Source organism: Oxyura jamaicensis, chromosome 1 (genome assembly GCF_011077185.1).
Source record: "Oxyura jamaicensis isolate SHBP4307 breed ruddy duck chromosome 1, BPBGC_Ojam_1.0, whole genome shotgun sequence".
NCBI lineage: Eukaryota > Metazoa > Chordata > Aves > Anseriformes > Anatidae > Oxyura > Oxyura jamaicensis.
Genome location: NC_048893.1, coordinates 186,181,962 through 186,209,904, shown reverse-complemented (window position 1 = coordinate 186,209,904; position 27,943 = coordinate 186,181,962). Strand labels below are relative to the sequence as shown.

At 39.8% G+C, this 27,943-nt stretch overlaps 1 protein-coding gene across 1 annotated transcript in view; it reads right to left on the bottom strand.

The window, feature by feature from the left end:
- Window positions 1-27,943, bottom strand: part of XPO4 (exportin 4) — an 81,165-nt gene that overhangs the window by 39,094 nt on the left and 14,128 nt on the right. Inside the window, exons 3-7 of the mRNA XM_035326359.1 lie at window positions 20,082-20,187; window positions 15,802-15,943; window positions 15,404-15,542; window positions 3,107-3,223; window positions 2,212-2,365 (exon numbers count right to left, since the gene is read on the bottom strand). Coding sequence (XP_035182250.1) covers window positions 2,212-2,365; window positions 3,107-3,223; window positions 15,404-15,542; window positions 15,802-15,943; window positions 20,082-20,187 — 658 coding nt within the window. The remainder of the gene's footprint in view (window positions 1-2,211; window positions 2,366-3,106; window positions 3,224-15,403; window positions 15,543-15,801; window positions 15,944-20,081; window positions 20,188-27,943) is intronic.

Below are 27,943 nucleotides of genomic sequence, written 5' to 3'. Positions count from 1 at the left end.
TGCTATGCTGCAAGGAATACTGAGAATCAATATGAGCTTGTTGGGAATATCAACTAAAGGAAAATATATGTATACACATATGTGGATACTATGGATCATTTTACTCCATGCTTTAGGTATTAAATTTATGCCCATTGCTTTGGCACGTGTACTGGCAAGATTTGGAAACAGGATACCAACTGATCAATTGGCATTCTTATGTTCTTGTGTAACGTGCTACCTATGTAGAAATTGCAGCCAAGTTAAGCTTCACCATCCAGGAACTAACAGTCAACAGCTGCATCAACATGTGGCTGTCACCCTAACAGCTACTGAATCTCAGTTAAGACCCACTTTTCTCAAAAGTGATTAAAGCCATTCCAAGTTCTGTGAAAACAAGTTCCTAAATAGAGGAGGGAGAGGACAACCTGCGTTATAATTCTTACAGCAAAATGAAATGCCCAACAGCAGAAAACAAAAAGATGATATAATGGAGAATCTGAGTTATAAAAAGATCTGAAATAGAACCACGTAAGAGCACTTGTGGTGGTTCAGACTAAAGGTCTGTCTACACCAGAAGCAGTCTCCAGAAGTGGCCAGAATTTAACAGTAGTAGTATCTCAAGTAGGCCAAGTAGCAGAAAACTCTGTTAATCTCAAGTAGCAATATGCCTTGCTTAGCTATTACAATAACACTTATTTACAAATACCTAGCGATTAGATCACTTCTAATTATATACAGGTGTAAAAAAAAAAAGCTGCAACTCTCAAGGCCTGAATAAATTTCTACCAACATCTTGCTTGTATTTATCTAGATTCACCACTGCAAACCTTAAGGTTAGGATAAAGTGCTCATGAAAAAGCTAAAGTTTTCATTTTCAAACTACAGTATCGTCAGTATTTGTGATGGTGTACAGAGGTTTGCATTAAGCAAGACTAAAAATCAGAGGAAATGACCTCCACCCACCACTACACAACACAAAGGCATTTCCTTTCTGTTTACTGTGACTGCTTTAAAGTGTTCACACATTATTTGAATTCTCACAAATCCCAAATTCTCTTCTGAAAACTTGCAATAATAAGATGCAATAATTTGATTCCAGCCTCAGTCCTGTAAGCACACACACTGAATTCCTCTCTGGCCCCTTGCCAAACCACTTCAGTGATTAACAGGCGTGAAATATTTACTTTTCATCCACAGCACTTTCCAAAAAGACAGTATCTGGCATTCTACTTCACAGAGGTGAACCAAAGAACATCCACTTTCACTTCTGCTGCTTGTTACATAATGAATGGATTCAAAGACAACAGAAAGAAACACATGCTGCCTTCTGATTGTCAAACTCAAATAAAATCCTATACAAAGGATTTGAAGGCAACACCATGATTCCTGCAGTATGTGTAACAGTAGAAAATTATTGAGACAGTTTTAAGAAACAAGCTTATAAAGCAGCTTAACAGGTTGGCTCTCGATAAGTTTGCTGAGTATCTTAAAGATGGTGTTGCTACTAAAAGAGTCATCATAATGCTGTACCCTGTATGTCAACCATATTATTCTAGCCCATTTTTCAGGTCAAGCATTTTTCATCTCTCTTCTTCCCTCCCTCACCAAGACTCACTCTGATTCGTCATTATACTCCCATTTCTTCCTCTGCTTACCATCTCCACGTTTCCCTGGACGTTCATAACCAGCACACACCACAAAAATATGGAAAGGGAAGCAACAGCACCAGTATATTAGCAGAAAAAAAAAAAAAAAAAAAAAAAAACTCTTTTACTGGGGGAATCCTTTGAGCATGCACATTGTGAAATGACAGGGCATTCACCTACCCACTTCACTTCTCTGAGAGCAAAAAGAAAGACCAGATCTCTGCATAAAAATTAAACAGAGCTTTCTTAGATCTCTTCACCATTTGGTTCTACACTGAAGTAATTTGTTACACTTTCCATCTCCCTTGCAACAACCAGATACATGCCAGGAGAATCATCAGCTCTGAACTGAAAGCTGCTCTGCTGAACTAATTTTGCCTTTTGTATAAACTTCAATGAAAAGTAACAACAGCTTCTTTATATAAGCACCTCTTAAGCAAATGCAGGGGTGAAAGAGACATAAATCAAGGACTACATATAAGACTTTAATTTCCATTTTTCTCTCCTCACAAAGACTTTATTTATCACCCATCAGAAGTGATCCAAGTCAGCTGAAATGAAGGGCCTGACATTAAAAGGATATAATTTGGAGGAAGGAAGTTCCAGCTTAAGACCTGATTGGCTAGTGCAAGATAACGCTGAAACACTGAAGACATCTGAGCATTGAGGTTTTCACGTCTGCTGAATTCCTGAAGTACCTCTACTGTGAGCATGAAGATCTGCCGCAGATCATCCTCCTATAGTCAGGACGAACACAACACATTAATAGAGTCTCTCAGTCATTTTTTGTGTTCACCCAAGTTTTCATTAAAAAGTAGAAAATATTCCAAAGTTGACAGTCAGAACCCCCAACTTATTTGCCAAAACTAATGCAATGTGTTGGTAAATAATAATAAGAAAAAAATATATAAGTACTAGTCATTAAAGGAAAAACTTCTTAACGATATCTTTTTAACAACTGGTGGAGGAGGGGGTTGGTCTTTGGCATGAAAAAAAGTTGGTAAGTTGTTCCACAGCAGTCAGAGTTTAAAGCAATGCCTTCACAAAAACATTTCTGCCAGGCCAAACAATACATCTGAGACAACCAGACTACACCATCTGCAATAATATTTTTAAATACATAGCTCTCCTTGGCTTTAAACCAAAGCTATATTTAAGACTATCATTGTTCCACAGAGTATTCGTTTTGTTTGCAATTGGTAGCCAGGGAATTAGAGTCCAACCGTGTAAAGATCTGTAGCTCTACATTCATAAAACGGGCAAAGAGATTGCACTTTTTTATACAAGTATTTAAAAAATATATTATCAATTTTCCTAAGGTAGCCAATATCTGTATTTATAATATATATATTAGTCCAATTAAATGCTGTCAAGCATACACTGTAACTGAATGCACCTAGTGCAAGAAAGTACTTCTGCTTCTTAATACTTAGATTTTAGAAACACAGGTAACATATATTGATATAGAACTAGTTTACCTGAAATATACGTTTACAGTTACCATGGAACTCCATGCTTAGTCCAATGTTGCTGGTTTTACTTGAACTTGAGAATTCGCTCAACAACGCTGTTAAAATGGAACAGGCCAAAGTTTGCTATAAAAAAAAATAAGGGAGAATAATATCACTAAAAGATGTCCAACAACATAGCACCACCTACATTGTCCTTAAGTTACTTTATTAGCATATTTCTGCAGCTATTACTTCAGTTTCTTCTAACACAAATTAGAACAACTCAAACTTTCAGGATTATGGATGCTTGGGTGAGCCATCTCTGGAATCATCCAAGCTCCATCCTTACATAAGAAATTCAAGTATTTGAGCAGCATAAAAAACTAACACCTATACAATCATCTCTACAAAATGGAAACAAACACTGTAATCCCTTTGCCAGCCTATTAATTTTCTCTCCCCATGCACGTTGTTTTACAGGTACTAGGATCAGGGAAGATTTTATACTTTTTTTCTACCCATCCAACAGTTCAGATCAGTTCTGAGCACTCTGAAGTTTATTTTGGCACTTCTTTGCGTTTGCTGCACTTACCGTGTTGGTATTCGATCATGATTAAATGTATACAACAGAAAGTGATAAAAGCTAGTCGAAAACAGCACCTGCAATACACCCTCTCTTCCCTCTCCCTCATCAAAAAAGGGGAGGAATATGCAGAAAGCTCTGATGCTTGAAAGCTTTTAGGTACTCTCCTCCAAAGCACAATATCCACAAGCCTCAGAAAGAACCTTTAAAGCTACTCTTTTGAAATGGCGCTCCTGAAGCGATACAAAAATGGGTGAGGAAAACACTTTAGAGAGAGAGAGATCCATGAAGATTGAAGGTTTAAGTATCATCTTCATTCTCAAAATTTATGGTAAGGTAAAGTAAATCAAATGCTTATGCTAAAACAATTTAAAAGCCAACTTTACTTTATGAAACACTTTTCCAGCCATAGTTGCTATTTTTGAAATAAAAACGCTTTTTTTCCTGATGCCAAAGTCCAGTAGCCATCATCACCAGTTTTAATACATTCCTGTAACTGATCATTAAACACAAAAGAAAGTTAATGCTGTATAATGCGGATGTAAAAAGTACTTCAGAAGTGTGCCCTATACTAATGTAATAAACACAACAGAAACTATATACCAACGAAATGAAAACACTTTTTGTTAGACAGACTCTTAACAAAAATCTTGAAGATCACTGGCTATACTCCTAGACCGTTCGGAGCCAAGGTGCCAGGGATGGACAGAGGGATAGGAATTGTTAAAGGGTCATGCATGCCAGCAAGTGTCCAGGGGTTAAACAGAAATATGCACACTACCTCTGAACACCCGAAAGATTAAAGTGGAGATGATACTATTTATGCAAGCTCATACAACAGCTGAGACCAGTGCCATCCACCCACCAACTGCAACATCTTTGTTCAGAAATGCCTCTGAAGTCAGTACCTTGACCCCCCAGACAACTAGTTATCTTAGCTAGTATACACTAAATTAACATTCTTACTTGCTAAATAAGTCCCAGACAGATCAAACATAGCAGCTTCCTGATAACATATGGGTGTTCTTTTCTACTACATAATAAAGCTGTACAGCAGGCCAGCATATTGCTGATCAGTTGCTAAATCTAAATTTTCCCATTTTAAGGAAATAACTATTTATTTCAAGTAGGCTATTTCAAGTAGACTATTTCTCATCTAGTCACTCATGATAAAAGCAACAGTTTGCCAGTGAAAAGCATCACACTTTAATTTGCTCCAGCAGAAATGCAATTTTGTCAGATCTATACAAGATTCAGAGTACTCCTAACTAGCTCAAACATTTCAGTATTTTATTTCCAAATTTCCATGTAAGCTATTTCTGCAATGAACTATCATTTAAATTTGCAGGAAGTCCAGATTTGAGCTGTTTTAAGAATTTATACAAAAAATAAAACACTGAGTTTCAAGTCCAACACTAAGAGCTCCACATGAAAAGAATTAATCTGACACACACACATACAAAAAAAAACACAAAACAACGTATCCCCTCCACCCACTCAAATAAGAGAAAGAAAACCAATGAAGCTAAGCTCTAGAACAATGCTTCAGATAAGAATACATGTTTTTAAAGGAATAATGCAGAAGTTTCCAGAGAACACTGCCCAGTTCCATTCTGTGCCAGAAGATGCAGACATCTCACAAGGCTCTCTAAATACTTCAACAGACTTGAATTTACACTTGAATTACAAACGCACTGATACATCAGTGCTTCTCAGAGCTGAAAAGTAAGGGCACCACTAGTTGTAATCACGGATCCCCAGAGTTTGATGCTCCAACGATTACCACACGGTATCGGTGGTTGTGCTGCTAAAACTGCTTCGCTGCGTGGAGATCTCCTCAGCACGCTGCCATTCGGAGCAGCACGGGACAAGCAGGGCAGCGATGCAGAGCAGCCATCCCTGGCGGCTGGTGCCAGTTACTAGAGAAATAAGTGGGTTAGAACGACAGATAAGGAACAAATGGGAAAAATGTATGTTCCCACTCTGACTAGAAATATTTAGTATCAGCTGAAATTGACATCTTCTCCTTTCACTTTTTCTCCTTTGTTTCTACAGTATGTAACCACATAGCCTTTCTGTTCAAATAGTAACACCTTAAAGCAGGAACAAACTGCATCCTGGATAGTTTTTAGGCTTTCCTCCTGATTTCAAAGAGAAAATTAAAAGGAGGATAAATATTATGATTCATGAGGAAGAAAACTCCTCGAAGATGTAAAGAGTGGTGGCTCTTTAAAACAGAAAAAAAAAAAAAAAAAAAGAAAAAGCTATTTCTGAGGGAACCTGCTTCAAACCTGATACAAAAGCTGGAGTACTGACCACTGATTTAAGCAGCAACTATTTCAAGTAGTTCTGACCTCGGTAACTGCTCTGAGCACGGAAGGAGGAAAAGCAGCACGTTACTGGAGATCTACACACTTTATTCCTTCTGGCAGCCTCGCTCACAGCAAACACCAGGACACACTGCAGCCCTCCATCCTCCCTCCCTCCCCAAAACTTCTCCCTCCTGCTGCGTTCCCAGCACCCCATCATCTCCTTCCCTGTGGTATTTTGCTTCCTGGCACGCAAATCCTGCCCGTTCCCTCCTCATCCCAAGGGTGCTGTGGGCATGAGGGACATGTGTGTGCCCTTGTATCACTACCTGCCCCTGCCCCTTTCACCTGTGAGGAGCTGTAAGCGTGCCCGGATACCCAGGTCACCAGAGCAGCTGCAGTAGGCCAGAGGAAAGACTGTGGCCTAAAATTTAAAATATACCTCAACAACAGGCAGAGGAGACTGCCAGACACTGGCTTTCTAGAAGGAAGAAAGTTTACACAGTTTACAGGCAAGAGCTGAGGGACTGAAATTACTCTTCTGAAGAATAATTTCACTATTGGTTAATAAGTAAAATTTTGAAATACATTTTTCAAATTTACACACATTTGGTACAAAGACAAAGAGTCTCAACACAAATTGCTATGGTATTAGAAGAAAGATTTCAAAAACCTGAAAAGCGACACAAATTCATAGAAACACAGTTGTGCTCTGTGAAATAAAATGGCTTCCTTTAACGTAATGAAATTGAATACGCTTAACACATGTGAAGTATTAAATTTTTTAAAGGTTTTCTGCCATGCCACTGACAAGATGAACAATCCAATTTAATAATACCATACAGTAATAAGTAGAAAATGCACGTGATGCTGGGCATCATATTAAAAGTCAGCTCTGGGTGTCTATTGCCCAGTAATGCCATTAACTTCATTCCAGTAAGAGTACACCTCTGAACGTGGCTTGACTCACTTGCTAGCGATTTCACTAGTTCTGCCACCAGTACATGCCCAAACAATAACCCCATCTAACAAAATAAAATACCTCTCTTGTCAAGAGCGGACTGCCTCTGAGAATAGCTTGGCACTCTCCCCAGTTAGCTTTATTACCAGGAATAAACTTTATGAAAGATCGCTATACATAAAATAGGCTCTCAGCTGCTCAAACAGAAGATCAATGGGACTTGTGATAAGAGATTAACTTGGCAATCAGACACCCAGTAGTGACATCGTTTTAGTGGGTTTCTTTTTAAATAAATCACAGACACTACAGGAGGGCCATGCACCGTTTTAACAGCAAACATTTATTCATAGTTCGTAAAACTCAGATGCATTAGGAAAATGCAACTTATTCCTGCAAGTGGAATGTCCCCTATAACAAAAGTTAAAGCCATAATGTTTGAAGGGATTTCACACTTGTGCCTGGACTGCCCATGGAATAAGTGAACTGCTTCATTTGAGGGTAGTTAGGTTACAAAGCATCTGAAGGGAAGAAGAGTTCAAATGCGGCTTAGGAAAAAATGGACATGTGGTACACCAGCTCCAAGGCAGAAAAGCCAACAGACAAAGCAGAAAACTACACCACCAAAAATGTTTCCCCTGTTCTGAAATTCAGGCTGTCAAGAGGCTTGATTTGATCATTCGTTTCTCTACAAAAAATGAACTATCAAGCAACTGCCCCACATTCCCACATACTATGCAATGGCATTTATACCTACAGAAAAAGGGAGCAAATATGTTTAAAAGACTACAGATCTCACTTGTGCAGAGCAAGTAAGATCTACCCTGTTACATTAAATCATTGCCAGCCTGAATGTGTAGTTATAAGACTTTGTCTCAATTCTTATAAACTGTTACTGAAACCAAAGGGTAACACCAAGAGGCAGCTAGTTTTAACTTGGGTGAAAGCACAAAGAGTAGGACAGTAGATCTACTCAGAGGCAAAATTTGCTGTGCTATTTGTAGGTGATAGAATTCTGTGGTGAGAATACATCAAATGCAGTTTTACCAAAGAAATTGTTTAAAGCAAGGCTTCCTTTATAAAGGAGGTAACAGACTTCTTCCCTAACTTTCCTGAACTAGGAAAATGTTTCTTAACATTTTCAGGGAATGTAAATCCCCAAAACATAAGCTGCATCTCCAAATGCAAAGGTAACAGTTAGCAGGATGGTGACAAGACCAAAAGAAATACCAGTATGTGCACAGAGTAACTGGGGCAACTCCAGCTTTTCAACCTTTAACAGGATTGCAATGAGGGATTTATTTATTTTTTTTAAAAAAAAAGCCAACAAGTCACACACTAGGAGCTGAAGAAGAGCTGAAGTAGTAGCTCCCAAGCAAAGAACAAACCAATATATAATATATAAACCAAATACAGAATATATTCTGAATATAGGCAAGCATCAGGAAGAACCCACTGGATTTCATCTATTTTATCCTTCCCAAATGAGCCAACTGGTGGAAAAAGAAGCTGTGGAGCAGGGACTGGACGATAGGAATAGGACCCACAGCTGCAGATTTGTGCTGTCAGCAGTAACAGACTGGCTGGGCAGTGCACCCCTTTCCTCCCCACTCCTTCACCACGACAGATGAGCGGCACTGGGTTAACATGCCGTGCCTACAGCAACACAGGCGGTGAGACCACACTTCTGCTTCTTGGGGGAAACTGGACTAACCATGCAAGGCAGCCCCCAAAACTGAGCTGAGAAAGAGGAAACCAATTCCCCTGCAAATCACTGGGGGCCACAGGAAGATGATCTTGTGGCATGTGAAGTATGCACACTTTGGCCAAAGGGAGAAGGAAAGTAGCAGCCTCTAACAATTGCTGAAGAGGTTGGTCCAGACTGAATTTGCTCAAGCTTGGGGTGCAAAACATGCTTTTCTTTGTTTCTCTGGAGACAGAAGTTTTGAAGCAGAATCAGAAGGTGGGGAAAAAGTAACTTTGGAAAAACAGTGAAGGTCTGAAAGTCATTTATCTAGAGGTAACATATCCTTCTTCCAGGTTCTTGTCTGAAAAGCACCAGCTGGATCTTCTCTCCTACAGTAGATGCATGAACAAATCCAAGACCCCCAATTAAATTTGAAATATCAAATAGTAAGACTAACCATGCAGCTTGCCATCAGTATTACCCAGTGTTAGAATTAGAGGATGATGTATATTTAGTTTTGGCAGGTCATGCTCCTGGCAAGTGCTCTTTGGCAGGCAGGAGCCCATTCTCTCTCTACTTTTCCCAGTACTCATTCCTGGCCTTGGCCCCCTGTGCCTGCCATACTGTCAAGATGTGCCAAATGACCTGTGCTGCACTGCTGTGCTCCAGAGCAGATCTGCTTTTTAAAAAGAAAACAGAAAAAGAAAAGGGGCTAGGAGGGAGAAACCTCGTTGTTTTTACTTTCAGTAATAAACTGCCTATGTATGTATTAGAAAGGCAGCACCCCTGAGAGGGAATAAAGACTGAGCAGACAGGGTCAATAAACTTCTTAAAGAGGTTCTTCTCTTGAAGCCTGCTTATTTACATGTCACCACAGTACTACAAGAAATATATAGTTACAACACATGGAAAGGTATTGTTTCTTCCTTACCAGTGAATCTGCATCCAAGGGCCTCCTTGCACATCTCACGAGATGGCCAAATTGAGGAAATAGAGCCTTGGAAACCATACATAAAACAGGGAGCACACAGCTCTCCTCTGGATCATGGCTCCTCACTTTCCAACCCTGTCTTTGAAATCATAGCTCTATTGTAAATGATAATATTGGGAGCTGTGAATTTGTAATATTAAAGTTATTAAGCAACTAAGCTGCAGTATTGTATTTTATCTCTGACAAAATAGGCTTTCTTTCAAAATAGAAATCTGAAAACTTTAAAAAGCACCCTGGTTAATACAAGTATTGAAAAATACTTGTATTTTGAAGCTCTTTTGCAGTTTTAACCTTGTATTTGGAGTAGTTTTTGGATCCCTAGAATTCCCCAAACAATTTTTAACACCTGAGCTTAGGCCTTTATAGGCCACTTGTGAAAATGAAGGAAACAGCTTAAATATCCTCATTTACCATCTGTTTTTTAAACTCAGTATGCTTCAAGGGCAGTAAGGTGCACAGGAAAAGGTAGTCATTTTTTTGGACCAGAACATATAGCTGAGTGTAGGCGTGTGTGTGAAGGGGAAATAACATAAAAGGTTTTGTCAAAATTCTCAAAATGTAAAAGTCAAGAGAGCCTCTCCAACTCTTACCCTACCACATTACACAGCAACAGCTAGAAAGGGATCCAAGAGTAAAAATCCTCTTAAAGAACAAAAATAACGCCCATAAATGCTTAACAAACATAACTAGTCATCTAGTCAGCCATTATTATTGACCAATTAGTTGCACAGAACCATAGAATCGTTTGGGTTGGAAAGGACCTTAAAGACCATCTAATTCCAACCTCCTGCCATAGGCAGGGACACCTCCCACCAGACCAGGTTGCCCAAAGCCCCATCCAGCCCAAAGGCTGCCCAAAGCCCCATCCCATCCTTGAACACCTCCAGGGATGAGGCACCCACAGCTCCTCTGGGAAGCCTGTGCCATGGCCTCACCACCCTCACAGTGAAGAATTTCTTGCCTTACATCTAATCTAAACCCACCCTTTTTTAGATTAAAACTGTTACTCCTTGTCCTATCACTCTACTCCCTGACAAAAAGTCATAGAATCACAGAATCATTAAGATTGGAAAAGACATCCAAGATTATCTGTTCCAAACATCCCCCTACCACCAATATCACCCACTAAACCATGTCCAAACCTTTCCTTTAAGTCTTCTCTCTAAGCTCCCTTCAGATACTGGAAGACCGCTAAAAGGCCTTCTCTTCTCTAGGCTGAAAAACTCAAACTTCCTGAGCCTTGAAGGGAAAGCCATATATTTCAATGAAGATGAACGCCCAGAGCTCTGCTCATTCATATTTCCCACTGTTCACATGAAATCCGTATCACATTCCCAAGCAGTTTTAGGTAACCTGGAACATCTCAATCTCTTCTCTAGCCCAACTGTGACTATCAGGAAACAGACTAACATATTTGTAAATTTTAAGATAGAAGCAACCGTTAGGATCGCAGAGTTCTTCCAGCAAGTTTTGACAACTTTTTCATATACAGAAAACATATGGGTTCAGATATGGAGCTATATAGTAGGATACATCCTACTGCATGCTTTGTAGATCCAAAAAACACTACTTCTGAGGCTTCCCAGTCCTGTGTCAGGTCTGCAGCAGTTGGACCACGTCTGCATCCGCCTACCCATGTTCTGGAGGAATCCACATCCTAGTGCAGACAAAGTCCATCTGATTGGGTTTGCATGCAGACCAGTTCCTGCTCCTGGGAATTGGTTACCTTAGCTGCCAGGATTCCTGTCCTTCTGGCAGGAATGAAGAACAAACTAAATCAACCCTTCAGCTATGCAAAAGCACAATATTCTAACACAAATAGAAAAGGCCAAGAAACTGAAGGTATTTATAGTTGAGAAGAACTTGGCCCATACAATTTGTCAAAATCAGTGACAGAAAACATGTACTTAGCATTTTCAGATTGGCTCGTGACACTGTGCCTACTGCCAGGAACTGTCCCCCAGAGATGAAGACTTTGAAAAGAGATGCTGAAATTGCTATTGGAGGGAGCTTACAGCCTGTCCTTGAGCAGGATTGCTTGTATGGTTGCTCTAGGAAGAGCCAAGAAAGAACAAAATAGAAACAACAAAGCTAATCCTCATCCCCCCAGAGGTTTACTACCTAAAGTTGTTTATAAATTAGCGGGCAGACAGATCCTCTGTACTCTGCTTTCCCTTCTCAGACGTCTCATCCATAGGACCCATAAAGGTCTGTACGGTGGAGAAACAACAGCAGGAGCCAATGCTCCAGGTTCAAACCCTGGCTCTAATCACACATCCTTCCTATCCCTGTAGCATTGCCTCTCCTTAACACCCTGTTATTTTCTTAACAAGTACATAGTGTTCCACTATTAACAGATTACTTGATACTAAAGCCAGCTTTTTAATCTCCTGCCTACTTTCTTCCTCTCATCACTGTTCCTCTCCTTCTGTTCCTTCTGATCTCTTTCAGTTTTTCATTCTCAACAGTCTCACTCACACATCAGTTTGCGACATTATTCAACATGCCTTCAAGTTCCATCCTGAAAACACATTGATTTCTGAAGATATTTTTAACCAATGCTTGGGAAGAAAAAGGACCCAAACACAGATGGCAGTAGAATTTGTATTCACTGCTGTCTTTACACCTACATTCAGGACTTGACCCTGTCAGCATGTTACTGAAAAGTCCCCAGACGTTATGGAACTAGTACAGGTGTCTGACAGGAACTGGACAGATGTTTACAGGGATTGGAAAAGATTAAGTACCTACTTCATACTTATAAAATAAAGAAGGAGCAGGTAGTTTTACAACCCACACAGATGAGAAAACAAGCAGGAAGCAGGCAGGAGACCACTCTGCTTTTTTAAAAAGGACCCTTTCAATTCCCAACTGCTATGTAAGTTAAGTAACTACATCTTCAGCTTGAGTCAGCCCTTTCCTTCACATTTAGCCCCAAGTTCTTTACGTTCCTTTTCTGAATAGACCAAAAAAGTGTTTTCTTTTCCCTGCTGTAGTGACAAAACACATCCTCTTTTTTCAACAGTTTCCTATCCAGTCTTTCCTTGTTCCCCAATAACCCTGATTCAGCTGTAGGGTCACCTGTAGAAAGCCACTGTCAATGGCTAAGAGCCAAACCTGAAAGCTTTAAACACTTCCAAGCACAAAATGACCTGCTGCTGACCCCATTTCTGCAGCTGCTGGACTGAACCTTGGGTAGGAAAATGCAAATGGGTGGGCAGTAGATCAGAGGAAAATGGGGAGCAGAAGTCTGGGAAAGGTGCAGAAATGGACAAGGAGGCCAGAGAGAACTGGGAGTCACAAAAGTGTGACAGACTCCAGAAACTTGAGAGTATAACGCAGGAGGCAAAAGCACACAGCACATCACAGCAAGGACATGACTAAAAGAAATCAAAAGAACCAAGACAAAGGGAGGTACCAAAGGCTGGAAAATATCCAGTGATTTCTCCAACACCCATACCCTGTCCTATCTGCCTCCCTGACTGGGGTGGTGGCCTGTTTTTGTAAATAAACAATTTAAACATATCCAGTGGAGTGCAGAAATGCCCACGATGGTACACCTCAGTGGCACTGTGTTGACAGCGTATCCTGGACCTTGAAAGCAGTGCCATCACCTCAGCTTCATACCATACCCTAAAGCACTCTTAGTGCGGACTCCATGCGGCCCTGACACAACTCACCACTGCAGCTCCACACAGAGCCTAAGGGGCACAGCACAACACCACAGGGATGCTAATAAAAACACCCACCCACATTTGAGAAGGTAAGTTTAAGTGGACGTTTAATTTATTAGCTTTTAAAGATATTACATATTTATACAAAGGCATACCCTGAACTCAGAGTTTAGGTGTAATAGGTACTAGGCTAAACCACACAATATTATTTACTGCTTCTTAGTGTGTATTGAACACGCCAAGTCTTGGGTCACCTGAAACTGTGCCAGCACTAGGAATTCTCTTGCAGTGACGTCTCAGAAGACAAAACCATTTGTAAGAACAAATATTTATTACTATACAAAATATAGTATTTTACAACATAAAGCCCCCTAAAGTACATGGGAGCATGTGTTTACTACCAGCCTGTCAAAACGTACTGTGCTTTATGGAAAATGTGTTCCAACAGCATCATGTGTCCTTTTTTTCTAGCAAGTTGTATTTAGCATTCTGGAACAGACGACTTTCTATAATAAAGACACTTTTAATATCCTTCCTAAAACTTGAGCACAAATACTTTGGAAAAACTATGGATAAAGTATTGTTTGTGAAAGGGGTGGATACGGGGAAACTTGGTCTCCGTACGGAGGCATCAAGTGGCCCTTGGAGAAGAGGAGAGTAAAATCCTGCCCCTTCCCCCAGCTGGAGCTCAACTGTGATGCACTGCGCTCTGCAGCACGCCTGGGGTGATATTCTTCCAGCTGGCAGTCTTAGCGTGCTGCATGCTGTGCTCAGCGCAGCGTGCCTGTGCATTAATGCATGCACAGAATACAACTCCAGAAGCAGCACTGTGCAAGAGTTACCTCAGAGATGACTTCTCTGTGAACATCCGAAGTTTTGATTTACTCCCTACTTGTATCTTTTGGAAAGGTTATATAAGCTACATAAGCACACACAGAGGCATGCAAAAAGCTTTTGAAATCCTCAGTTGTAACTCCATTAAAAAAATAAAACTACGTTCCCTGGAAGAAAGCACGAACTAAGCATTGTTCTTCTAAACAAATACCCATTTCTATCCGAATTATACACAACCAAAAGGCTGACATGTTCTCAATTAAGGTAAGTAACAGTGAAAGGTTTAAAAACGTAACTGAAATTTCCATACCCTGGAGGGATATCGGCTGTGCTCAGAGGTGACACACTATTTTTAGGACCATGACATGAGCTGCATTACTTGTAGTACACTTTGATCAAATTTTTCAGAGTTAAACATTTGCTGCTCGCAACTAGCATAACTGCTGCTCTAAACGCACAAGAGTCAGTTCCTTCGAGGCCTGACTTTTCTGAGAAAAGCTTCAGTTAACGATTTCAGCACAGATCTACATAATCTTTGATTTGCAATTGGTAGGAGAAAAATCACCTCTCTTTAATCTCTCGTTACATGCCTCTATTATGACCTATTCTAAACATATCTCCTGGCATAGCAAACGGAATTTCACTAAATGCACAGATAGATATTGGACACCTTGTTTCCACTTTGAGCTCAATGTGGAAGGTAACACTTACCCCAGTAGTGTGACATTAAATCTAGAATAAGTTTTGTATTTCCATTCCCTGTTTTCCTTCCTCACGCCCCTTTCTCTCCACCTACCCACCTCCTGGTAGCCTATTGCGACAGCTGAGCCTCAGGAGGGTGCAGCACTGCACAGATGGAAACGGGACAGTGCCACGGACCTGCCAGCTAATGGAAAATCCATTTCAGATCAAGCTCTTTTATTAAAGAAACCCACTGAAACAAACAGCAACAACAACAACAAACTATCACATTAATGGCAGGTAAAGTGGCTATTCAGAGAAGACAATTCCCTAAAAAATATGTTATAGTGTCTACCAAAGCACTGCACATACTACTACTAGTCCCAAGACATTTTTATTCAGAAATCTCAGATTTAGTAAACGATTGTTTGAATAGCTATCAACTAACTCTATCCAATTCTAATGATTATCAAACAAATTGAATAGCTATTACTAATTCTCATTTTTATATAAGAAAAGTAGGTTTTATAATCACTAAGTACACAACTTTTATCACTGATACAGACTGCTTAAGTTTTGAAGGGGGAGGAGAGGGACAGACACTTACCACAGTGGGGTTACCGCTGCTGATCAATTGGCTGACTTCATGAAAAATGCTTTTGCAGTCGATAGATTTGTCTAATGATCCCCGTTTCACTATCACCGCTACTGCTAATAGAATCTGCTCCCGAACGTACTTTTGAAGGCTGTAAACAACATTGCAAAAATAGATTTGAAAACACTTTTGGAAATCAATGCTCAAAGTTTTAAATGCATTTCTTTTTCAAACCTTGTGTGCAAACACATTAAGGCAAGCTGACAACTCTGCAGAAGTCAGCTAAGTGTTAAGAAATTGGAAGAAAAAATAGTGTTGTAATGGTCCTCCACCACTAGCATTGGAAACACAAAGATAACCAAGGCTATGCCGAGTTCTACATGTTCAGCAGCATTTTTTCTTATACTTACTTAGGCCTTTGTAAGACATAAGTTAGAAGGAATGTTCGCAATGATTCGATGCTCGTTTTTTCCAACAGAATCCATTCTCTTACAACTGCTTCCATTATCGCTGTAGCAGCTTGAAAAAGAACATAATCCACTTTACTAGTTTCTGTGGAGAAAACAAAGGCAGTCTGAGTATCAAAAGACATGCATTTATCTATCTAACAAAAAAATGGACTTTACTACTAAATAATGATTAAATATGATTTTGTTACTACGCAAAAAAAGAATTTACACTTTAAAAGAGGAAAAAAAATAATCAATAACCCAATTGAGTAAGAGACTTGGGGGAAGAAAAGCTGGCTACACCAGGAAACTGGGCCCAGGATCAAGAAAGAGAACACTAACACAACTGTGGAAGAAAAAAATATAGATGACAGATTTAGTCACAGCACATTAAAATATGATTAAATTAACAACTATGCCAAAATGAAGCGTCATCTATCATTTGAGTGCTTCCCTTTTGAAGCAACAGTACATAAAGTTACATGCATTTTATGGATGGCAATAAGAAGTAACTCACACCTAAAGATAGCATTTGTGTTTAATTATCAAAGCAAAAGTTTTACTGGCTGCTGTATTTAAGGTTCTCTACACTAAGTTTAAGTTTCCACGTTTATCTTGAGGTAGTCAAAATATGACTTTTTACTGAATTTTTGAAATCATTAGCCCTTATTATTTGAATATCTGACTGCTTTATACATATGCAGGCTAAAGAAACTAGAAAATGATGTTATGGAGAATGGTGACTGTTTATACTACAATTTAAAGAGAAACCCCAGAATTTGAATGTAATTCTTAATATGATATAAAGCTACAGGGCTGTTTTGTTGGGGTTTCTTTGTTGGTTTTTCCTGTTTGTTTTGGGTTTTCTTTTTTTGATCTTTTGCTTTTAAAATTTTTAACTTAAGAAATAGGGGGTAGTATTTCACTAGACAGTTTCAAAACAGTTTGAGTCTGTAGAAAACAGAAAAAGCATTCAGAAAAAAGCGTAGCCACGGGGTGGCAAAAGAATAAAATATGAAAGGTGAAATAAAATTCCAGAGCCAGAATTGGAGTTTGGGCTATGGTGTGCAACTTGCCAGGACCAAGAAAACTGTTTGCTGAAGAAAGCCTCAGTCATGGGGTGATGGGCTTTAAACAACTACAAAACAAACTTTGTTCCACTGAATATACATACACACACCAGTCTATAATAGGCACTCCTTTATATGCAAGTTCTATACCAAGATAACATCCAATCTGCTAAAATGTTTTTAAGTAATTTAATCAGGCTCCAAATCTAAACCCTACACAGGTAAACATGCTTAAATTAAAAATAAAAATAAATCAAATTAAATTTAAATCTACTGAGCTTCATTTGAAAAACTAAGTAACCACTTAATTAGAAGATTAATGTGTATGTCCAACACATACACAGAGACAAGCCAAATTATTCCTGCACAGGAATTTTAGTTCTGACATTTTCTAACTTCTGGGTCTCTGTTTTTTCAAACTGTACAAAGCTCATACAAAAAGAGAATGCTAGTAAAAAAATAAGAGGATGGAATTTCTTCTTTGTGTCAAGTACCACAGATGCACAACTGCAATCATTAACAGTACAGACCTCCAACACTCAGTGTAAGCTTATAACTAGTCAAAGCACCATTATCCTCTACATGAAGTTACTAAAAAAGACAGGACAAGCTTTGCCAGTACATTTAACAGCTATAAGCTTACAGCAGAAGAACGTAGAGCCTCATGCTTTGTGGGTTCAACTACAGGTTTCTAAACAAACCATACAGTGGTGGCTCCTCTCCTTTTCATTATGCTCATCATCTCAGTTGCTCTCCCTGTGTGGCTCGTACACTCTTTTCATGAACACCATCAGTGTTATTATTGCTATCTTCCATTCCAGTTTCTGTCTTGATCACTTTTCTCTTGTTTGTGTTTTAAAGCCAGCCCTATCTGTCTTCTGGTTCCTACCTATCCTTACCTGCTCATATTCCTTTAATCAGCTGTTCTTTCTGTCCACACTGTATGAACACTTAACTGAAGAAGCAAAAACTCTGGGGAAAGATCTTTCTGCTCCAGGTCTCAGCATCTCAACTGCCTACTGGAGAAGGCACTGCAAGGAAAACACTGCCCTGTCTGGAAACTCACTGGTTTCACAATGGTGATAGCAAATGAGCAGTTCAAAGATGTATTATTTCTAGACATTCAAAAGGCATTAAAACCAAGCTCACATTCCTTCCAACCAGTTATTTTTCATAAGAAAAAATGGAACTATCACTGCAGACATTTTTCATTAATGATGCTAAACGGTGTTCCTTTCTTTGTCAACAAGATGCAGAGATGTATCCCTTAGCACAGATAATATTGCTAGGAACATTTCATAAATTTCCATTACTTCTAAGTAGTGACAAATTCATCACTTGTTAGAGATCTGCAAGCAAGGTTACTTATATATGTTCTTTTGCCCACTTAAATTTCTTTAAAAATCAATGGTGGGGAAAAAATAGGGTGGGGGGGAGGAGGGGAAGGGTGAGTTGTCCTAGCTAAAACAAAAAGTGTCTTTACAGCCTTCACGACCATAGGAAGTACTAGTGTAACATCCTAAAACCTTGAACTCATTTGTAGAAAAAAGTTTTGGTTTGCGACTGGGCGTAGGAAAGGAACCACACCCTGCTCTACATATTAAAGCATAATTTAAAAACACAGTAGAAGGCCTTCAATATTAATACCATAATGTTCATGAATTATACATCCAGAAAATTTTGAAATAACTTTAAAAAACACTGTGGAATGAATGAAGTATGAAAATAATCATTTTAGATATTAAAAATGTCTAAATTCTTAAATATCTCTGTTCCGCATGGCAAAATCTTTGAAATTGAAAGTTGCTTCCCCCTGCTGCATATGTCCTTTTCCACACATTTCCAGATTTTCCAGGATTTTTTTGATAAAAGATGACACCTACCCACCCCTTTCCTTCCCCCACACATACAATCCCACGAAACTTTGAATCAATACTCTGTTGCTTCAATCAGGTGGACAGAAATTCTTCCAATTAATTTTTGAAAAAAGCTGTGCTGTTAACAGCAACTGAGACACTCAACCTGAAATAGAATTCTGCCATGGAAAAGTTCAGCACCAGTACAAGAGCTGGCAGCAGCAGATGTATCAACCAATAGTATAATGGGAAGTACCAAGCAATCCTGCTACAGAGTTCTGCAAACTCCACAGATTAGACAGTATTACAATAAGCATGTAATAGAGGAAAGCTTAATCTATTACATCAGTTTAGGAACTTTGCCAAATGAAGTTATACTTTACTGACTTCAGAGCTGCCAGAAACAAAGCCTAGAGCAGCATGAGGCTTCACCCTCTACCATCACTGATCTTTGGCTAATGCTATCTAGCACCTCAGCAGACATTTAAGTTATAGTTTCAAGTAGACTTTAAGTAAAAATGAATGCCAAAAGAAGCAACCTTGCCATCTTGCAACTACTAACTGATCCCTCCTATTCTTGTGCCATGATTTCTCATGTTTGGGTAAAAATATTTGCAAAGCGAACCTGAAACAGGTTTTTGATCTGCTTAAAGCCATCCTGTTTATTTGCCAATACATTATTCAGCTTACCATGTGGCCACCACACAGGATGCAACACGTGAACAGGACCTGGCATTGAATGTTGAAGGCAGTACTATCCCTTTCAACAGCAATGTCAGATTCAAGCTCTTCCAGGAGCGTAACTTTTAAATCAGTTTTTTTAGGGACTGCTTAAACACACAAACACAGTGTGTTTCTAATACAGAAGTCTGAATTACTTTGCTTACATTTTAAAAACATTTCTTCCTTGCTTGTAAATCTACTTTCAATACTTAAAAACAACACGTATTTCAAATCTTTTAAATGAGACATTTATCCAAGTCTTAAATAAAATAAAATAAATCACTAAGTTCTTCAGTTTTCTCTGTTCCGCATGGCAAAAGCCCCTAACTGGCCAAAGCTCCTAACAATCTGTTCTGAATGTAATATTGAGCAGGCTTCCAGCATGGAGCCAGCCTGAGATCCCTTCCAAGCATTGTATAACGATTGTACTGAAACAGATATATGAAACATGAAATTTAGGGGAAACAAACAAACGCGACACAAAAAAAACAAACACCATTCCTCAAAATTAAAACTAATGTCCGTACTCCCAGCTGCAAAAGAACATAGCTCCAGTTAGAGAAACTGCTTAACTGCATTTATTAAAACTTACCTAAAATATGTTTGCAAACAGCAAATGGTGATTTTGATTTCCTAAACGATAAGAATATGTGCTCGGCATGTTGGCGTTGTTCATTATTGACCATGGAAGGTGGTGCCTGAAAGAGAAAGAAGAGTTATTCACGTACTAAAAAGCAGTTACACTACAACCCAATTGTAAATACATGATCAATGTCATGAACTTATAAATATTTGCCTTGTTAAATATCAAATGCAAGTATCGCTTGGTAAAACTACCTGTTCTTTCTTAGTCACAGCTTCTTCTTCTACGCCACTGTGTATTCACATTGTGTGCATGTAAGTGTGGCCATCGAGACATAAGGCAAAGAGCAAATAATTCTAAGTATTATGTTCAAAAAAATGCTTTAGAAGATTGTCAATCCAATCCTTTTCTTCCCCAAACCAAAAATATCATTGCACATCATTCATGTTGTCAACGTGCTCACAGTCACAGAAACAAAGTTATATTTTTTCCTTAGTTCTACTTTTAAAAACTTGAATGTCTAATAAATTCAAGGGATTAAAATCTTGACTATGGATATACTTTAAGACCACATATTGGCAGTAACATACTACCCTCTAGTGTTTAACGTTAAAGTTGACATCGTAAAGATGGAGCAAGGGCTCAGATTCAGGAGGTCAGCTCATTTGGGGATGGCTGCACCCCCATGGGACCAGCTTGGCTGCCCAGGTGACTCCTGCTTCTCCACTACTGCTGGAAGCCAGCTCCACATTGCTTGTCTAAGTGAAAGTCACCTACAAATAAAGCACGAAACCACAGAGGAGCCTGGATTATCATGCGATGGGATGGAGCACTGATGACAGTGCTAACAGCCTGCAGAGCAGACTTGTCACGCTGAGCAATCCTGAGACCCTCATCAGCACACAAGGTAAGAATAACCCTGCAGACAATACCAGCTATTCACAAAGCCACACCGTTCTTCCCCTTTGCCATTAGTATTCTCTGTCAGATATTTGGGATTTATCTCAAAAAATACTCTTACATTGAACTGGTATCACAAGGCAGCGTAAGCTGAACTGGTAGGCCTTTAAGAAAGGAACACACACAGGTAGAAAGACTAAGGCTCCACTGACAAAAAGGACCTGGGGGTGTTGGTCACTGCTCATCTCACCATGAGCCGGCTGTGTGCCCAGGTGGCCAACAAGGCCTGGGGCATCCTGGCTTGTGTCAGGAATGGTGTAGCCAGCAGGACCATGGAGGTGCTCGTCCCCTCTTACTCTGCTCTGGTGAGGCCGCACCTCAAGTGCTGTGTTCAGCTTTGGGCCCCTCACTACAAGAAGGACATCGAGGCCCTGGAACGTGTCCAGAGAAGGGCTACGAAGCTGGTGAAGGGCCTGGAACACAAGTCCTGTGAGGAGCGGCTGAGGGATCTGGGGGTGTTTGGTCTGGAGAAGAGGAGGCTCAGGGGACACCTTATTGCTCTCTACAACTACCTGAAAGGGAGGTGTGTGGAGCTGGGGGTCAGCCTCTTCTCACAGATAACCAACAACAGGACTAGAGGGAATGGCCACAAGTTGTGCCAGGGGAGGTTCAGGTTGGAAATGAGGAGACATTTCTTCTCAGAAAGAGCAGTCAGGCACTGGGACGGGTTGCCCAAGGAGGTGGTGGAGTCACTGTCCCTGGGGGTGTTCAAGGAAAGGTTGGACATGGTGCTGAGGGACATGGTTTAGTGGGTGACATTGGTGGTAGGGCAATGGTTGGACCAGACGATCTTGGAGGTTTTTTCCAACCTTAATTATTCTATGAACATGGACTTGCATAAGAAGTATAAAGCCAGGCTGAGATGTTAGAGTATGTTACTGAACTTAAGCTGAACTTCTAAACTCCACAGCTGAGTCTTATCCCTGGCAATCCAAGGATCATACATGAGCTACATCTTTTGATCTGCACCTGCTGCTCTTAGAATAAAAGCATGAACACCTTAACATAAAGACCAGGGTATTAAATTTAAGATTAATATTTTCCAGTAAATACATTAAATCTGGTTTTATTATTTCATCCTTGACAGAACACAGAAGATGTAAGATTGAAACATGAGCTAGTAAATCCACAGATTAAAGCTGATGCTCTTCAGTCGTTTTCTCAATAATCTGACCAAATGAAGCAAAGGAAAGCAGACTGCTGATCATCTGATTAAGTGGGTCCTAATGAGCAGCTCTGCCCCTTCTTAAACATTATTTTTTTTCCCACTGAAGAATAAATGTCCCATCCTTTCAGAAGCCCATGCTCTGCTTAAAAAAAAAAAAAAAACTCACATAATTAGGGCGTGTGATGCTTGCACAATAAAATCCGAACTCTGCTGTGTGCATCACATCCAGCCATCACCAGGAGCTGTCCTCAGCCATGGCGGTTTCTGCAGCCGGGGCAGCAGCGCTTCTCTGAACGTAGTGGGAGCCTGCCCAATGCCAGTGTTGAATGCCAGGAGAGTATTTGGAGCAGGTTATCAAGAACACAGGGATGAAAACACAGCCACAGCCTGAGACACACCTCAGTCTGTGCTGTTGCATATAAACCCAAATGAGAAATACAGCCTCCACTTCTTCCCTTTGTGTGGGTGAGCATTTGTGCAAACACACAGAGAGCCAGACCAGGGAAGTGGTCACCAAAAAGACATCCCAAAGACAGGCTTGTTTTGCAGTCCCCCAGCCTGGTTCACCATAAGACAGCACAAGACGTGTCATTGAGTGCTTTATTTCAGCATCATTTACCATTTAGAGTGCATTTAATCTATGGCCTCTGTTGCTGCACAGTGTTATGGGAATCCTCTGAAGGCTCAAGAAATACACAACTTTGGTCACTGAAGTTTCATGAGAACTAAGAATGAAGCTTCCCCAAGACAAGTGACTTACTTTTAGTAACCCTCTGCCACCAAAAGGAGAAGTCTCACTCCCTTCCTTGCTCTCACCTGCATCGCCTTGTCACCTCCTTGCACTATCCCTTATATTACCCAGCCCCTGCTCCCTTCCTCCTTCCCCCCAAAAAGTGACACTGCCCTTTCAGCCCTACTGATCGTGCAGATCAGCTCTACAAGCTTGTGAAACCTCACTAATTATAGCAACATCAGAAGAAATGCAGAAAGTCAGAGGCGGTTTATATGCACATTCTTAGAGCAAGAAAAGCAGATCAGGGCTATCTGATGTCAATTTTGCATTAATAAAGTTTGAGTTTTCATGCGAAGTTTATATCTGTTTCCAGTGTTCTGCAATACTTAAGGATAGACCACTTTTAGGGAGACCAGCAGTAAATTACTGCACAACTGTAAAAAAGAAATAACTACAGCTGTTTTATGGGAAATAGTCCCTTATGCTTACAGTAACTAGAAAAGAGTTCTTATTTCACATTACTTTAACTCTTCTGGCTTTCTGAAGTCTGATTACAGAAGACCTGTGGCACTTTGGGAAGGCATAAGGCACATCATATTCCTGTATTAATTAAAATAATAATAATTATACATTATGAACTCACTCTCAAAACTGTCCTGAATAGAGAAGTGCTACAGGTGAGCTTTGGACTGTAAAGTGCAGCCACCAGAGGGAGCTTACAGCTCACAGACTACTGTCTTCACGGTATTCAGCATCAATTATTGGTGAATTGGAAGTATTTTAAAGTCCAGTTAATTTAAAGCTTTAAAGAAAAACCCTGCATATGCATATTCTGTGCACAAAGTTCACATTACAAGAGCACTGGCTTAAGTGAGCCTGACACAACAGTGTCGGAAGCATACCCCAGCCTACCCGCTGTGCTTGGGAGAAGACCTCCCAGAATACCTACACATTCATGACTTCATTTCAAATTGCAGAGAAGAATTTGAAGGAGACAATCCAGCTTACAGCGAATTAAAAATCGTAGTGGTAATGATCGGGTTCCTTTGGCATGCTGAAACTACTGCCAGTCATACTGCTTCCCTTTCTGCGCTGCCTGATGTTACTGCTAACACCCATTTGCTAATTTTGCCTTACAAGTTACCTATACAAAGTTCTCCAGGACAAGGATGTTTTTTAGCATAGCAAGATATGAAATACCACCCCATAATAAGACAGCTCCCAGGTAACACAGTATTGCAAATAAAATTACTTCCGTTCAGCTACCAGCACTGTCTGGATGCTGGACGGGAACAGCAACAGCAGCGTTTGCTGATCAACTCCAGCAGGACCACTGACTCCAGTGACCGTTATCCACACAGGAAAGAAAGAAAGAAAGGCTGAAAAAAGACAACACTAGTCTGGCAGTCAAATACCTTCAAGACTGCTAAACTTATCTGCAAGCCTGGACAGCTATTAAGAAAGAAAATAAAGTGAACAATTCTATTTAAGTATGCAACAGCAATAAAAATTGCAACGAAGCCAGTCAGCATGCTAGAAGATATAAACCCTGCACATGTTTAGGGTAAAACCATACTTTTTCTGCAGTAGTGAAAAATGTTGCCTGCCATTTTTTTCTGCTCAATGAAGCAGCACAGGAAATATGGGGTCTTTGCACTCCTCTGAGAGACCACAAATAATAGCAGTGGCTCTACTCAAGTCACCAGCAGTAAATGGGACAGTGAAAAAATCCTTGAGGAAAGCAGAAACACTAAATTCAGGAGAAAACAGAGTCAAAAGTATAAAACTTTTTTTGACTCACTGTCCAAAAAAAAATAAAAAGGGAAGAGATGGAGACTGATATTCCCCATGTTATGTTAAACATGTGGCTGAATCCTCAGCATCTTTCTAGTATTTTGGGATACAGACTGATGCAATTTGAAGGAATGTGTTGGCACAGATCATAGGTACACACATTTTTCTGGTGTAGTGTAAGTGTACTTCAAGCTTCATTAAATACACAGGGAATGACTATAGCTCTTTCTGTATATAAAGATCAGTTCTGACAGGAACAAGTCCCTCCATTTGCATTTCAAACACAGCCAAGCCCAAAAGTTAGGCAGTGATCTTCAGTGGTTAAGAGAGAAATTAGCTTCTTATAAAATATATGCTTCATTAGACTCTTAATAGTTTCCTTTAACAGACATGCCAACCTTCATCTGATCTTGCACTTTCTGTACGTAAAAATCAATAAAATCCCGCTTTTCAGGAAATAACCTATCCCAGCTTGCACGCAAGGAAAATTATTTTGGAAGGTCAGGAACTGCCACTGTGAAACTAATCCCAAGTCAGGTTTTTCCTTCTGTGACTTCCTGAATCCTAACCAACTCCTCCATCAAAATACTGAGCTCTATTAGAGCAGATGCTTTTCAAGGAACTAAACACAACTTCTGTGCAATGGCCTTTTCATTCCAGTGTGGAACCTGATAAAAAATGAAGCTGCATTCAGCTTTCTGTCAGAAACAGAGGTTCCATCTGAATGAGCTCCAGTTCAGCACACCCCCTTAATCAATCCCCTCTCTCACACTTTCTTACCTGTGTGAGAACATTATGAGAAACCCCACTGTGGACAGAGCTTTGGCACCTCTCTCCCTACCAACAAAATAAGTGGAGCCCCAGCACTGCTCATTACAAAGCTCTACCTCTGGCAACCTTAGCATTAGCAATCTGCTGATGTAACTTTAATTATATTTTTTTTCCTGCTCCTCCTTTGATGGTACACCATAAATTTAAATGATATATTATTCACTGATGCCGTGAAAAAGGGCAGCACAACTGGGAAGGAATAAAAGGGCTACAAATTTAGCATGTGCTACCTAGACAGAAAGTGATTAACGCAAACAAATATTAAAAATTAAGTATTAACTCACAGCACACTCAAACTAGGACAGTAGAAGCCATGTGGAAGGGTTAGATAAACTGTCATTTGGAAAACAAACATAAGTAGGAAACACCTGGTGAAGGTATGTATGGGGAAAAAAGGGGGTAAAAATAAAGGGTTTGGGGTTTTTGTTTTGTTTTAAATAGTTTTGGTTAGATGCAGATAGAGGATGCAAAGTTACACACATATATTCAGGTCCACATGTTTAGTACAAGCATTTCCTACCTCAATAACACACCTTTTAAAAAAATATAACTGAAAGGTGTCGTTGATGGAAAGTGCCAAGGAATGAAGGCAACAAAGACATGAGAATGATACTGAATGGGTTACAAATATCAGATGCGATCTTTGTAAGTCATTTGAAGTTGTCTCTGCTTTTTCAGCCCCTTCCTCTTACTTCTGAGAATAGTCTTTGCTTTAAAAAAGTATCAAAGCTCCCACCCCGCCTATTTTTGGCGGGCAGTTTCATGTTGAACATCACAGACATCTAATATACAAAATATCACATTTATGATAAGTGACATTGTTTTCTTGAAGGTTTTAGGTGTCAGAATCTATTACTTCTGGACAGGCACAGTATCTTACAATTAAAAACTTCTAACATTCAAGTGACAATATTATTAAAAATCAGTAACTGAAGAGCTTTTCATTCAAGATTTATTGAGTTAACCAGTTTACACTTATCTCTGCGTTATACTCGTGCTAAAAAGCAAAAAAAAAAAAAAAACACCACCCACATTCTCATATAAACATAATTAAGAATCAGATGAACAACATTTATTCCTTGCAGACAGAAAAGTTTGCTTGAGACAAATTCTGCTTTTTCACAGACTTCTGCTGTGGCACGACAGCACACAATACAGCCAAATTGAGCATCCTTCTGCAATTACCCAGAGGGAAATAGGCAAATTAGCATGGCTTAAAGAACAATCATGTACTCCCCCAGACTTTGCTGCTTTTTAAGAGAACACAGAAAAAGTGCACTGGAGTGTTTTAAGCTGACACCCACAGTATTCCCACCTACAAGAAATGTCTCCTATGAACAGCACAGCCTAAACACTAGTAGCATTATGAAAAGGCAAATATGCCTACTGAGAGAATTTTCTTGGATTTAGAACAGATCAAATTGCTTGTACCTGCTACTATTAAAGCCAAGACGAATCTGTCTTGCCAAAGGCAATGTTTATGTCTGCAAGTAAAGTACATTACAAACTCAACAAGGGTAGAAATAAAAAAACCTTGAGATTTCTACTGAAAGCGTGACTATAAAATTCACCCCGAACTTCCCAAAGTGAGCTTCCATAGATACGTAGGAGAATCTTGCCTTCCCTGTAGTCAAAAGGGAAAACAAAACTGTTGCCCAACTGTAGCCTGTGGGCCACTATCAGCTGATGAAAAAGCAATTAAACATGTTAGCTGCTCCTCAAAATGGTGTCTACACTCTGCAACAGGGAGTCTGGAAGCCTCAAAAAGACAAGAAAATAAATCTGTGCCGATATACAAGGACAAGCAAAAGGCACCACAGACAGCAGTGTCACCACTGGGTCTGGACCTTGCTGACAGCCACCACTAGGCAAGACGTGCTTTGAGAAGCAGGGAGGGAAGGGAGCCCAGATGGCTCACCAACACGTCAGGCAGGCAAGGAAGCCAAGCAACGGCGAGGCATATGCAAAGTAAAAAGATCATGAGTAAACCCAAGAAGCATGTGCAGGGGAACACCATGTGATAGTGATAACGTAGTTGCCAGTACGGGCAAAAATAGGAGAAAGAGAAAAATCAAACACAAGGGCAAGCAGTATTTTTAACTAGTGCAGTTACTGTATTAAGAAAGGCTAAATATATTACTCTACCCATGTAAACGATCATTATAGTGGAACCAGACCTAAGTCATGAAGTTTTACAGTGCACTTCTAAAATGCTCAAAACCTCCCAAAAGAAAGACTTCTGTGTCTTTAAACAAACAGACAAAAACCCTTAGAGAATTACTCACCAGTGCAATTCTATATAAGCGAGTAAATTACACAGAAGAATGAGATTCCCAGAACAGGGAGATTCCAAGTTTAACTCTACCAAAGTTATGGATAGCAACG